The following is a 12824-nucleotide window of genomic DNA, read 5'->3' on the forward strand; positions in this document are numbered from 1 at the left end:
AAAAGCTGGACTGTAATTCCTTTCCCCTCGAGGGTGCAGCAGAAAGCAGACCATGAAAGGTGACACAGCCTCCAGCAGGCTGTCTCAAGAGGTTCGGTCTTAGAAGCCAGCCCCATGCTGGGAAGAAGCCACACGGCCACAAGGAAGAGGTATGTGTATGTGTCCTAGTCCCAGCAGGGTCCCTGCCTAACCACCAGCATCAACCACCAGACACGTGTGGGAGTCTCCGGATGGTGCCAGCAACCAGCCTTCTGGTCACTGCAGCTGACACTGAGTTGTCCCATCGGAGCCCCGCCCAGGTTGCAAGTTCACAGGCAAAGTTAATGTCATCGTTTCAGCCCCTCAACTTTGAGGTGGTTTGGAACAACAGATAACTGGTACCGACTTAGATCTCAGCAGTGGCTGTCACCTGGCTGTTTAGAGCTATACAAAGTCAGTGAGCTGATGAAAGTAGATCCAGGAGGGAGGAAGAAATGGATCCTGCAGGAGAAAGATGGGGTGATCTTAGGACTGAAGAATTCCTCAGAAAAGAGGGGAAAGTTTCGATTCTGGCCAGAATAGTCCTGTCGTTGTGAACAACTAGGAAACCAGTCAAAATATTTGAAACAACTATTTTCAGATATCGGCCAACAGGCAGCGCAAGACTGTGATCAGAAGGCAAACACGTGTGGCGACCGCTACGCGCAGCCTGCACTTCCGCCTGGAGGTACTTTCCAGAATACGGTGCAGGAGGAGGGGGCTCCTGAGCAGAACCAATGGTCTCAGTTATTAGCGCTCACAAGCCAACAGCAGAGAAAAAATAGGATACCAGAAATATTTGATTAATCAAAAGAAATCAGGAATAGAGGAGAAAAGGAACAAAGAAGAGATGGGACAAATAGAAAATAAATAGCAAGATGATAGACTTAAACCTAACCATCACATGTAAATGGATTAAACAGACCAATTAAAAGGCAGAGATTATGAGAGTGGTTAAAAAAGTAAGACTGAGGGACTTCCCTGGTGGCGCAGTGGTTAAGAATCCGCTTGCCTACGCAGGGGACACCGGTTCGAGCCCTGGTCCGGGAAGATCCCACATGCTGCGGAGCAACTAAGCCTGTTGGCCACAACTACTGAGCCTGTGCTCTAGAGCCCGCGAGCCACAACTACTGAGCCCGCATGCCACAACTACTGAAGCCCGCACGCCTAGAGTCGGTGCTCTGCAACAAGAGAAGCCACCTCAATGAGAAGCCCACGCACCGCAAAGAAGAGTAGCCCCTGCTCGCCGCAACTAGAGAAAGCCTGCATGCAGCAACGAAGACCCAACACAACCAAAAACAAATAAATAAATAAAATTGATTCTAAAAAAAAAAAAGTAAGACTGAAAAAGAAACAGACAAAAAACAAAACAAAACAAAAAGTAACACCAAACCATATGCATCTATAACTGCACTTTAAATACAAAGACACAGATAGGTTAAAAGAACAGAACCGAAAAAGTTATACCACGGAACAAATCAGGCATAAGGAAGTTGGGAGTAGCCACTCATATTCATACCAGATGAAGCAGGCGTCAAAAGAAAGCACATTACCAGAGATAAAGAGGGGCATTAAATGATAATAAAAGGGCCAATTTATCAAGAACACAACAATCCTAAATGTGTATGCACCCAATGATAGCTTCAAAATACATGCAGCAAAATCTGACAGAACTGAAAGGAGAAAGACAAATTCACAATTACAGTTGGAGGCTGCGATCCTTTTCTCTCAGTCTGCCGGAGACTCGAACACTATCAACCACCTTGACCTAACTGACATTTACAGAACACTCCACCCGACTGCTGAACATATACTCTTTTCAAATACACATGGAACATTCACCAAGCTAAACCATACATTAAGCCATAAAACAAGTCTCAATAATCGTAAAAGAAATGCAACTATACGGAGTAAATTCTCTGACCACAACAGAATTAAAAACACATAAGAAAAAGATATCTGCAAAATTCTCAAATATTTGGAAACTAAATACACTTCTAAGTAAGATATTGGTTAAAGAAATAATCACAAGGAAAATGAGAAAACATTATGAACTGAATGATAATGAAAACAGAACTTATCCAAATGAGTAGAATGCAGCTAAAGGTGTTCTCAAAGGGAATTTATAGCTTTAAATGCTTATGTTAGAAAAAGAAAGGTTTAAAATCAGTGATTCAAGGTTATGCTTTAAGAAGCTGAAAAAAGATGAGCAAAATAAGATTTATTACTCCAAAACAAGTAAAAGAAAGGAAATGATAAAGAGTGGAAAATCAATAAAACAGAAAATGGGCAAACAATGGAGAAAAATCAGTGAAACCAATCTTGCTTCTTTGAAATGATCAATAAAATTGTAGGCTGATCAAAAAAAAGGAAAGACAAAAATTACCAATATTGGGGATGAAAGAGGGGCTATTGCTATAGATCCTACAGACATAAAAGGGTAAGGGGGGATTATTAAGTTTATACCAACTTAGATGAAATGGGCAAATTCCTTGAAACACACAAGTTACAAAAACTGACCCATGAAGAAACAAAATCTGAAGGGCCTCATATCTAATTAAAGAAATTGAACTTATAATGAAAAACCTTCCCACAAAGAAAACTCCAGGTGCAGATGACTTCACTGGTGAATCCATCAAACATTTAAAGAAGTAACACTGGGGACTTCCCTGGTGGTGCAGTGGCTAAGACTCTGAACTCCCAGTGCAGGGGGCCCAGATTCGATCTCTGGTCAGGGAACCAGATCCCACACGCATGCCGCAACTAAGGAGCCTGCCTGCTGCAACTGAGACTTGGTGCAACCAAATAAATAAATATTGAAAAAAAAAAAGTAACACGAAGGATACACAAGCCCTTTAAGAACACAGGAGGAGGGCTTCCCTGGTGGCGCAGTGGTTGAGAGTCTGCCTGCCGATGCAGGGGACACGGGTTCGAGCCCTGGTCTGGGAAGATCCCACATGCCGCGGAGCAACTGGGCCCGTGAGCCACAGCTACTGAGCCTGCGCGTCTGGAGCCTGTGCTCTGCAACGAGAGGCCGCGATAGTGAGAGGCCCGCGCACCGCGATGAAGAGTGGCCCCCGCTTGCCGCAACTAGAGAAAGCCCTCGCACAGAAACGAAGACCCAACACAGCCAAAAATAAATAAATAAATAAATGAATCATCACGTTTAAAAAAAAAGAACACAGGAGAAGGAGACACCTTCCAACTTATTTTATGAGGCCCTGACACCAAAACCAGATAAAGATATTACCAGACAACTACAGATCAATACCCCTCATGAACACAGATGCAAAAATTCTCAAGAGATATTAGCAAATGGAATTCAGCAATATATAAAAGGATAACACATCATGACCAAGTGCTGTTTTTATCTAAGGAATACAAAGTTGGTTTAATATTGGAAAGTCAATTTATGGGGTTTTTACCACGTTGACAAAGTACATCTATGACAATCCCATAGGTAGCATCATACTTAATGGTGAAAGCCAACACTTTGCACCCTAACGTTGAGAACAAGGCAAGGATGTCCACTTTCACCGCTTCTATTCAACATTTGACCAGAGGCCCTAGCAAGTGTAACAAGGCAAGAAAAAGAAATGAGGGAATTCCCTGGCAGTCCAGTGGTTAGGACTCTGCGCTTTCACTGCCATGGGCCTGGGTTCAATCCCTGGTCAGGGAACCATGGTCCCGCAAGCTGCGCGGTGCAGCCAAATTAATTAATTAATTAATTAGAAAAGAAAAAGAACTGAAAGGCATACAGAACGGAAAGGAAGAGGTGAAACTGTCTTTATTTGCAGATGAGATGACTGTACGCATAAACTATCCCAAGGTATTCACCAAAAAACTACTAGAGCTAAGGTGTGAATTGAAGCCAAGGCCACAGAATGCAAAGCCAATATACAAAACTCAGTTGTGTTTCTATACACTGTTAATGATCAACTAGGAAACGAAATTAAAATACCATTTACAATAGCGTCAAAATCCATAAAATAGGGAAAATTTAACAACCTGTGAAAGTACTGCTGGGTAGTAGTGTTGTGGATCTGCCACCAGCATGGTGGCTTAATGGGAGTGGAAACAAGAACCTCCAGAGGGTGTGCGGGTGGGAGGCTGGGCTCTGGGTTTGGACAGTCAAGAACACTGAGATGAAAAGCTCTGGAAAAGCTCAAGGCTTTCAGTGCCACAAAGCCTACAAGTACAGCCAGAGATCAAAGTGTAAGTTTTTATTACTCCAGGACAACCTGGACTTCACCAATGCCTAGCTTCGTGGGGCATGTAGTGTGACTCATGATTGCAGACACAAAATCATTCGAAGCCTGTGCTACAGCCCTGGGCTACTTTCAAAGACATTCAGTTACACGAACGCTGACTTGCTTCTAAAAATATGAGTCCCATTTTCATTTTCCTTCCTCTCTGTCTTGCTCCCAACTTCCTGCTGTCTTGGGGCTTCTCACTGTCCGGGTAACACAAGGCTTGGGCCTAGCCAAACCTGGGGTAGTGGCCCCTCTGTCACAAGCAGTGCCTGGGCCTGAGGCTGAGCCTGTGGCCTCTGGAGCCCGACCTGGCGCGGTGGCCCGTTAGGCTGGCTCCCGGCTCCCTGGGGAAGCCTGCGGACGCCGGCCTGCTGGGAGGCGCTGCTGCACTCGCTGGGGCCTCCCAGGACGCCCGCTTCTAGTTAGTGGACTGAACCACGGGACAGCCGCACCTCACTTTCCCCTTCCCAATTACAAGCAGCTGGGAGGGCCCCTGGCCTCATCGGCCCCTGTCATCAGAGTGGCTGCTTTTCCCCAGGGCTTCAGCAGGGTCTGAAAAGAAGGGCTAAGGGCTGCTGCTGTAGGCCTGGGCTGCAGAAGCTCCGCCCAACTCTCAGGGGAGCTGGCGCCCCGCTAGTCCCACTGGACCACTCACCTCTCCTCCTTGGCCTGTGTAGCCAGCAGCCTTCAGACCTGCCCTCCTCCCCGCCACCGGCCCCTCCAACGACATCGGCTTTCCTCTCCCGCGAATGCTGGCCTGAAGGCAGGCTGTTGAGATGTCCTGCCCTACTGACAGCCAGCAGCAGCCGGCCCGGGGGGCCCTGAGCCCTGCCTGTGCCCACGCCCCAAGAGCAGCAGGGCCACCACCTGCCCTCCTCTGCGAGGATGGAGCCCCCAAGGCTGCCGAGGGTTCGCGAGCTGTGAGAACTTCCAAGCATGAGAACTTTGACTTCCGGGTTTAGGGATCTGACCAGGCGGACAGTTCAGCTCTGAAACTCATCACTCTCTTCGGGCCCCTGCCTGTTCTGGTGCCCCAGGCCCAAGTCTGCAGAGGGGGGGGAAGAAACGCCAGTCGGTTAGCAAACAGGAGGAGGCGCTCGAGGGCTGGGCTGCGCTTCCCCCTTGTCCCGGGGCGCTCTCTGGAATTAGCGATTTCTGCTCCTAAGCAGCACTTCTTCGAACAGCACCTGGAATGGACCGTGGCTGCGGGGGCTGCTGGCACCCCCAGGCTAAGGGAAGGTGCGTGTCGTCAGGAGGAGGAGAGGGAGCTGGGACAGGGCTGTACCCAGGATACACGACTTCCCAAAGGAGGCGTGGGGGCCGGCCGGGCTCCCGGCTGCCGTTCGAGGGGGTGACGGGCTCGGGGAGCAGGGGCCCCACCTGGGCCCCATCAGAACGAAGGCTCCGAGTGGCCCAGAGGCCAGCTGCCCGGCCGCAGAGCACGGTCCTCGGGGTACCTGGGAGGGAGCTAGACGATAGCAGCTGCAGGCTGTCTAGGACCCCATCCTCGTACAAGGCCAGCTTCTGCACCATCTTCTGTCGCGCCGGGTTGATGACAATCTGGGGGGGCGATGACGACGAGGAGCTGCCCAAGAGCGGTCCTGGGGTGGAGAGAGGGCCCCCTGAGCCACAGGGGCCGATGGCCCTGGAATTCCCTGCTGACACTTCTGGCCCCATGAGCCTTCCCGGTCCCCAGCCCAGCTCCCTGCCCTTCGGAAGGACAGAGGTCCTCAGCGCTCTCTCTGAGAGCGGGGCCTGGAAGGGGCCGTGCCAGGGCCCTGGCTAGCTGCTGGGCCTGGAGCCTGGTCCTGGACTCGGCCTTCCTTGCCCCCGGCTTCCGGGGAGCAAGTTCCTGGCCTCTCCTCAGCCAGCTGGGGCCGCGGTCCGGGGAGATGAGACGGCACGGGACCGTCCTCGGTGGGCCTTTCCAAGGCCGGGTGGGGGGCCTCCCCAAGACAGTGGCCTGGAACTTGCTAAGGACACAGGGAGCTTAACGGTAGGCCCCAGTTCTCTCCTCCCAGAAGGCCGGGGGTGGGGAAGATGGGGACTGCCACCAAAGGAGGCCGCTGGTCCCTCTTCTGGGCACGTGTCCCCAGGTACCTTCCATAGCTGTGGGCTGGAGCCCCGGGCCGCTCCCCCAGCTCGACTCTCGGGTGGCATCCCCTTGAGTACAGCCAGGCTGCCCGAGGGGTGCTGGTGCCCACACGGCGGCCCCTGGGCCAGGGCTGCCTGGCTGGGCCGGGCCCGGGGGGCAGCTCGGGGTCAGGTGCCAGGAATGCAGGGCAGCAGATAGGCCGGACATGCTCTCGTCGCTCTCCACGGGCTGGTTGGCGCCTTTCTGCAGCCGCTCCGTAGCCTGGGCCAGGGCTCCCGAGGGCGCTGCCAGGGGCTGCCATGGGCTGGCACCGCTCAGGACACTGCCAGTGGTGGACACGTAGGAGTTCTCCTGAGGGGAAGGGGGGCTGCGGCTGGCGGCCTCTGGCTCCAGAGACGGCCCTGCCACTGCCGCCTGCAGCTTCTCCAGCCTCTGGTACACCTGCGAGGAGGGAGAGGGGCTCTCAGGGCGAGCGGCCCAGGCTTGGCCGCGGAGACCAGTCACGGTCCTCACAGAAGGTAGTCAAACCGCACAGCGGCTCCGGGTCGTGGACGAAGAAGAGAGCTGTAGCCACCAAAGCTAAGGACTTAGAATGGCTTCTCTCTGTCTTCTAGGAAGCGAACCTCGCTGCCCTGATGCCCTCAAATGGGGCTTCTTCCTCTTCTCAGAGAGAAAGAGGTGGGTGATGGGGAGGGGACTCAAAAAGGTAGATGCAGTGGCGCAGCACACCCAGAAGGGGGCGCAGTAAAGCCTCTCGCCTCCCTCTGTGTACCAGGCGGGGTTCAGTGGAGCTCCGGCCACTCCTAGCAGAAGCACAGGCAGGCAAGGAACATTTGGAGACTTCCTCAAGAAAGAGGTCTGCGAGGTGCTGTGTTTGGCTCCCTACACGGCAGTGCCAGGAATGTGGCATTTCCAGCAGGCCACGGTCCCCCACGAGTGGCTGGCATCTCAGCTGCTTCCCTTCCCCCTGCCTCACAGGACTACCTGGGTCATGGGGGGTCTCCTCTTGGCCCGGCGGTGCAGGCAGCAGCAAGCCAGCTGGCCCAGGGCCAGGCCCAGCTCTGGTGGGCACGGCCCAGGCCTGGGGTCCAGGTGCTTCTTGTAGATCTGGGTGGCGATCGGGGCAGCCCAGGCATCTGCAGCCAGACCTGCTTGGAGTGTGGTCTGGGTGCTTTTCAGGGCCAGCCCAGCCTCCTCGGCTTCCTCTTCAACCAGGTCTTTCTGCGGGACACGTAACGTGAGTGTGGTCACCGGGGGCCATGCCTTCTGCTGCGGCCCCCAGACCCTCGTCGCTGGTGCCCAGTGGTGCCCCAGGCCCCAGGGATCCAGCCACACACACGGCACCCGGGCCCGCTTTCACAGAGCTGACTTCCTGGGAGGGGAGAGGCGCCGACATGCCTCTTAACCAATGGAAACTGCGGCACGGAGGCCCACGGGGGTTTCAACTGGGGCCCAAGCAAGAGACACTTCAGCGGGGATCTAAAGGGATGAACTAGCCGGAGAGGGCGGAGCCGAGAGGGGTGGGAACAGGACCAGAGGCCACCTTGAGTTCTGACAGGGAAGGACTGGGAGGAAAGACTGGGGTTGGGGGTGGGGTGGCCTTTCAGGCAGAGGGAAAGGCTCTTACAAAGGCCCTGGGGCAGGCATCGGGGAGCCGGCCCGAGTCTGGAGGACAGAGAGGGGGCTGGTGGCGGGCAGGTAAAGGGGCTTCCACAGTCTCCTCACGGTTACGAAAGATCACTCTGGCTGTGGCACAGAGAACCAGCGGTCAGGCCCGAGGAGTGTGGTGCGCTGCTCGAGGCGGTGCTGACACCGGGCGGAGCGGCCCACGTGGAGGACGTCTCCTGTTTGGCTGCCCGGCTCTGGCACAGACCCACCAAGACCCGGCAAAGGACAGAAATAGCCCCAAGCCCGGAGCAGAAGGCCAGGAAACACACCAGCTTGTAAAGCGTGAAGCACACGCGCCGACTGAGCGGAGAGCGAGCGGAGACGGGCCTGGCGAGGAGCTGGTCAGGCCCCGGGCAGCTTGGACCTGCTCCACAGCACCCAGGAGGGCTTCTCAGAGGCGGCCCCATTCTCTGCCACAGCTTCCCCCGTCCCCACGCGCCCGCCCTGTTCTGTTTTCCACTGTGGCTGGGGCCCTCCTCGCCCACCCCCAGCCCAGGCGGGGTCTGGAAAGGCCCACTGCATCCAAGAGGACAGACAGGTTTCTCCTCAGCAAGGTAAATGAAGCCGTCTGGGGTCCTGCCTATTTTCAAGGATGAGTCAGCAGCGGCAGAGGCTGGCTCCCGTGGGGCACTGCGTTCCAGATCATTCCGCCCTCCGGCTCTACACCTGTCTGTCACCAGGAGCAGCACCTCCCGGCCTCCCTCTCTCCCTCCCCGCCTGCCTTTCTCCCTGCCCTGCCTCGGGAGGCTCACCAGGTACTTGGTCTGGGCACCGTGCATCCTCACAGCCCTCTGGCCAGCCAGGGTCTCCAGCACCACCTGGAGAGAGGACAGGCTGGAGGGCGGGGCAGGCAGGGCCACTGGGTGGGGAGGGGTGCACAGTGGACAGGGGTGCCCACCCCAAAGAGGCTGCTGGGCGCGGACCGGGGCTGACAGGGGCACATCCCTCAGACAGGCACACGACGACCGACTCCCAGCAGGGACAGAGCTGCAGCCGTGGGACTAAAGCTCTGGTGGTTTGGAGGGCCCACTTGAAACAAAAGGATTCAAAACTACAAACGTGAAACGAGCTGCGGGACCGAGGAAGTGGCCCGCACCGGGGAGGGCGGGGCCCTGGAGCTGAAGCTCCATCAGAGGGCCCGGTGGCTCACCACGCCGAAACTGAAGGTGTCGGTCTCCACGGCCAGCCTCCCCGTCTTGACGTACTCCTCGGGCAGGTACGCCAGGGTGCCGCGCACAGTCCGAGTCTGGGCCACAGCGCTGCTCCGGCTGGGGTTGGCGCCTGCAAACCGGCTGAGACGGGCCAGGCCAAAGTCTCCCAGCTTGGGCATCAGTCTCTCATCCAGAAGGACGTTGGAACTTGGGGAGGGAAGGGAGTGGTGTCGGCCCGGCCTTGGCCCTGGTCCACTCCGTGACCCCCCCCACCTGCCTGGTCGTGACAAAATCAGACTGCCGACTTGCACCTCGCCCACAGACAGTGGCTGGTGCGCCTGCGCGTTCCAGCCACCTGGGGCTCCGAGCACGTGGCCCCCAGAGCACGCTCACACAGCTCAGCCCCTGTTCATCAGTGGGGCCCGTCCTTGGCCTCTGCTTCCACACCTGTCCCACGCCGGGTACTCAGAGCCCCCAGCCCCGACGTCCCCCACCTGAGTCTCGAGCGGGAGAGGGTAGGCCTACTCTCATGGGGGGCGCTCAGGGCAAGGCTTCTTGGGCCCAGACAGCGGGCCGTGGCGAGCAGGCCCCACGGCTCCCTGCCGGCGGAAGGTTTGGGAGCAACACCCCTTGCCGTAGACTATGTTCCTGCCACTCTGAGAGGCCCCGGGGGCCTGGCTGTGTCCCCTCCTCACCTCTTGACATCTCCGTGGATGAGGCTGGGGCTGTCTTGATGTAAAAACTGAATTGCCCGGGCCGTGCCCAGAAGGATGTCCAGTCGCTGAGGCCAGGAGAGAGGGGACCAGGCCTGGGTCTGGAAGTGCAGAAGGAGCAAAGGGGCAGAGGGGAGGCTGCGGGCCACTGTTCTTTGACCCCCATCCTTCCCTCCACCTGTCACCAAGGGGTCTGGACGAGCAGTGGACTCTCTGGGCCTCAGTTTCCCCTTCTGGAAAATGAGGAGCAAAGTCTCCAGGAGCTACTTCAGAAGAGAGTGGAGACTAAGCTCCTGCGGTGCTCTCTCTGCACAGCGCACGGGGCCGGGATCATGCCCTGGGGACCCCTCACAGACTCTGGCAGTCCTGGCTCTGGGGTGATCAGGATGTCGTCGGAGGCTCTCTCCCCGCCTCCCCAGACACAGCACGCTTATCCTGAGCCCTTCAGCGTGAGGTTAGAGATGCTCCTGCCCTGTGTTCGGTTAGCCCTTGCGTCTTGTGGGTGCCTCCCTAGATGGGGCCCCGGTGCTGTCCATCGCCTCCTTCCCTCAGGGCAATGCTGACGTGACCCTTCCGCTACCCTGCTTGCAAAGGGGAGAAGCCCGAGTCAAGCTACTCCGAGTCCAGAACCCCCTTTCAGAGGCACCACGAGCCAGGCCTCTGGGCATGCGGGAGCAGCAGGGAGGGGCCCCGGTCGCAGAGGCCGAGAGCCCAGGCCCCGTGTCCCGCTCTGCCCGGGTGCCAAGTGTGATGCAACGTGCCAGGCCAGGTAAGGCTACCTGGACGTGGAGGCGGTCTTCCAGGGAGCCGTTGGGCAGGAAACCATAGACAAGGCAGTAGAAGCCACTCTGAGCACAGTAGCCAGCAAAGTCCACGATGTTTGGGTGACGAAACCTGCTTGAAAAAGTGGGGTCTGAGCACTTTGGCCCCCAGCATCTACCACGCCTTCCATCTGGCCATCGTGGGGACAGTCCCTGCCGGTTCCTCAGCTAGCCTGAGCCTGGCAGCCTTTGGGAGACACACGGTCCCGGTGGGCCTCTCCCGCTGCCCGCACCACGAGGGACGCCACAGGCTCACCGCGACAGCTGCTCCACTTCGGTCCGAAAGCTCTGCTTCACCGTGGTCCACTCCAGGTCTGCCTCCTGTTTTGGGCCCAGAACAAGCAAGGGGCGGGGGCCTTGGACTGGGAAATCAGAGGGCTGAAGGAGCCGTGTGGGGTGGTGGGGGGAGGGCCAGAAAAGTGAGGGTCGGCTAACAGCCTTCCAGAGCCTTTGCCTGGACGCTACACACACCTCCTTCAGCCTCTTCACAGCATATACCGTGTTCCTCATCACGGCCCGGTACACACACCCAAAGCCGCCCTCCCCGATCTTCAGCTCCTCTGAGAAGTCATGGGTGCCCTGGCAAATCTCATGGAGGGGCCAGCAGAACGAAGAGGAGTGGGCCCCCTGCAGGAGGGACACTGGGCTCTCCGGGCTCCGCTGTGGGAAGAGACCCCAGATCAGGTGAGGTCCCGCCTCCTCCCCTCTGCCTAGCCCACCCCTGCTGGGCTGGCTGGGGCTCCCCAGTGTACCAAAGGCTGCCTTCTCACTGCTTGTCTCAAACCTCTGGGTGGGGGCAGGACCCACCTACCTTGATACAGGAAGGGGCTGGCGACGGCAGTGGTGGCTGGAGGGCAGCAGGGCTTGGGACAGGGCCGAGCTCGGGGTCAGAATGAGCCTGGGAGCCTGCAAAAGCTTCATAAAGACACCAGTGAGAAGCAGGCAGAGACCAGTGGCCGGATCTACAGCTGTGGCCAGTGTCAAGGGGCTCCTTTCCTCAGGTTCATCAGGCCAACCCCCGGGAGCCGCCTTACCTGGTGAGAGGAGGGTGGAGGCCGACGAGTGCAACTTCTGGGGGCTGGGGGCCGCGGCCTCAGAAGGCGCAGAGATGCTGGTAGGCCTCGGGGCGGTGGCGCTGGGGGGCAGAAGGGGGGCGGGAGGGTGCCCTGGGAAGCAGAGGAAGGAAAGGGCTGTTAGGCCCAGGCGGGTGGGGGGGGGGGGGAGGAGCTCCAGGGGAGGCCCTGGGCGGCCCCCCTCCCGAGGTCCTGGGGGTTCTGGGAGTCCCGGGGGCTCCGGGGCCGCGCGCTCACATGCCGTGATGATGTCCCGCGCGCGGAGCAGCTGCAGGTGCGTGAGGATGCGCACGAGGTCGGCCACGCGGGCGTTGCGGTTGATCCAGGGCCACAGGACGCTGGCCGTGCGCTGCCCGGAGCGCTCGCACAGCCGCAGCTCGGTCTGGTCGCGTACGATCAGGGCGGCTGCGGGGCGGGGGTGCGTCAGGCCCGGGCGCCCGGGCCCCGCGCGCCCCCCGCCCCGCCCCGCCCCGACCCCGCCAGCCCGCCACCACCCACCGAACTGGCACCAGTCGGCGGGCTCCAGGGCGTCCATCACTTTGTAGAAGCGGCACATGACCCAGGGCGGCACCTCGTACAGGAAGTGCTGCGCGCCGGGGACCGCGGGGTCTCCCGGGCCCGGCCCCCCGGCCATTGCCGCCGCCGCCGCCGCCGCCGCCGGGCCGGGGCCTCTCGGGGCCGCGGCGGGCGCGAGCCTCGGCCGGCCGAGTCCGCGGACACTGACTCACTTCCCCTTTAAGCCGGCCTCGTGCGTCGCCCGGCGGGGCGGAAGGGGCGGTGCCCGGGCCCTCCGCCAGGTCCCCCGCCGCCGCCGCCGCCGTCACGAGCCCCGGCCACACGGGGGCGCCGCGCGCGGTCACTCCCGGCGGAGGCAGCGCCCCCGAGCCCGGCGAGGAGGGCGGGGCGGGCTGCCGGGAGGAGGAGCCGTCTGAGCAGGGCCCCAAGGGCTGGAGGAGAGCGGTTCTCGGCCCGGGGGACGACGGGCAGGGCGAAGGCGTTCCAGAAAGGCTAGAAGCGGGCCTTGTGAGAGAC

The 12824-nt window shown here is 58.5% G+C and overlaps 1 protein-coding gene across 3 annotated transcripts; it reads right to left on the reverse strand.

Annotated features, from left to right (window-relative positions):
• Window positions 1–3787: 3787 nt before the first annotated feature.
• On the reverse strand, window positions 3788–12511 carry IRAK1 (interleukin 1 receptor associated kinase 1). Of its 3 annotated transcripts, none has more exons than XM_036840072.1 (14): window positions 12291–12511; window positions 12030–12197; window positions 11754–11885; window positions 11531–11634; window positions 11191–11379; window positions 10976–11040; window positions 10678–10792; window positions 9881–9999; window positions 9185–9392; window positions 8787–8852; window positions 7351–7587; window positions 6372–6807; window positions 5729–5893; window positions 3788–5316 (listed from the first exon to the last, which is right to left on the reverse strand). In XM_036840072.1, the coding sequence occupies exons 1-14, from the start codon at window positions 12424–12426 to the stop codon at window positions 5255–5257; spliced, it is 2202 nt and encodes a 733-aa protein (XP_036695967.1). In that variant the 5' UTR covers window positions 12427–12511; the 3' UTR covers window positions 3788–5254. The 3 variants fall into 3 exon arrangements, with proteins under 3 accessions (XP_036695967.1, XP_036695968.1, XP_036695969.1); XM_036840073.1 differs by having other exon boundaries at window positions 5729–5872; window positions 12291–12508; XM_036840074.1 differs by lacking the exon at window positions 11191–11379.
• Between the last annotated feature and the right edge of the window lie 313 nt (window positions 12512–12824).

This window comes from Balaenoptera musculus, chromosome X (assembly GCF_009873245.2).
Source record: "Balaenoptera musculus isolate JJ_BM4_2016_0621 chromosome X, mBalMus1.pri.v3, whole genome shotgun sequence".
In the NCBI taxonomy this organism is placed as follows: domain Eukaryota; kingdom Metazoa; phylum Chordata; class Mammalia; order Artiodactyla; family Balaenopteridae; genus Balaenoptera; species Balaenoptera musculus.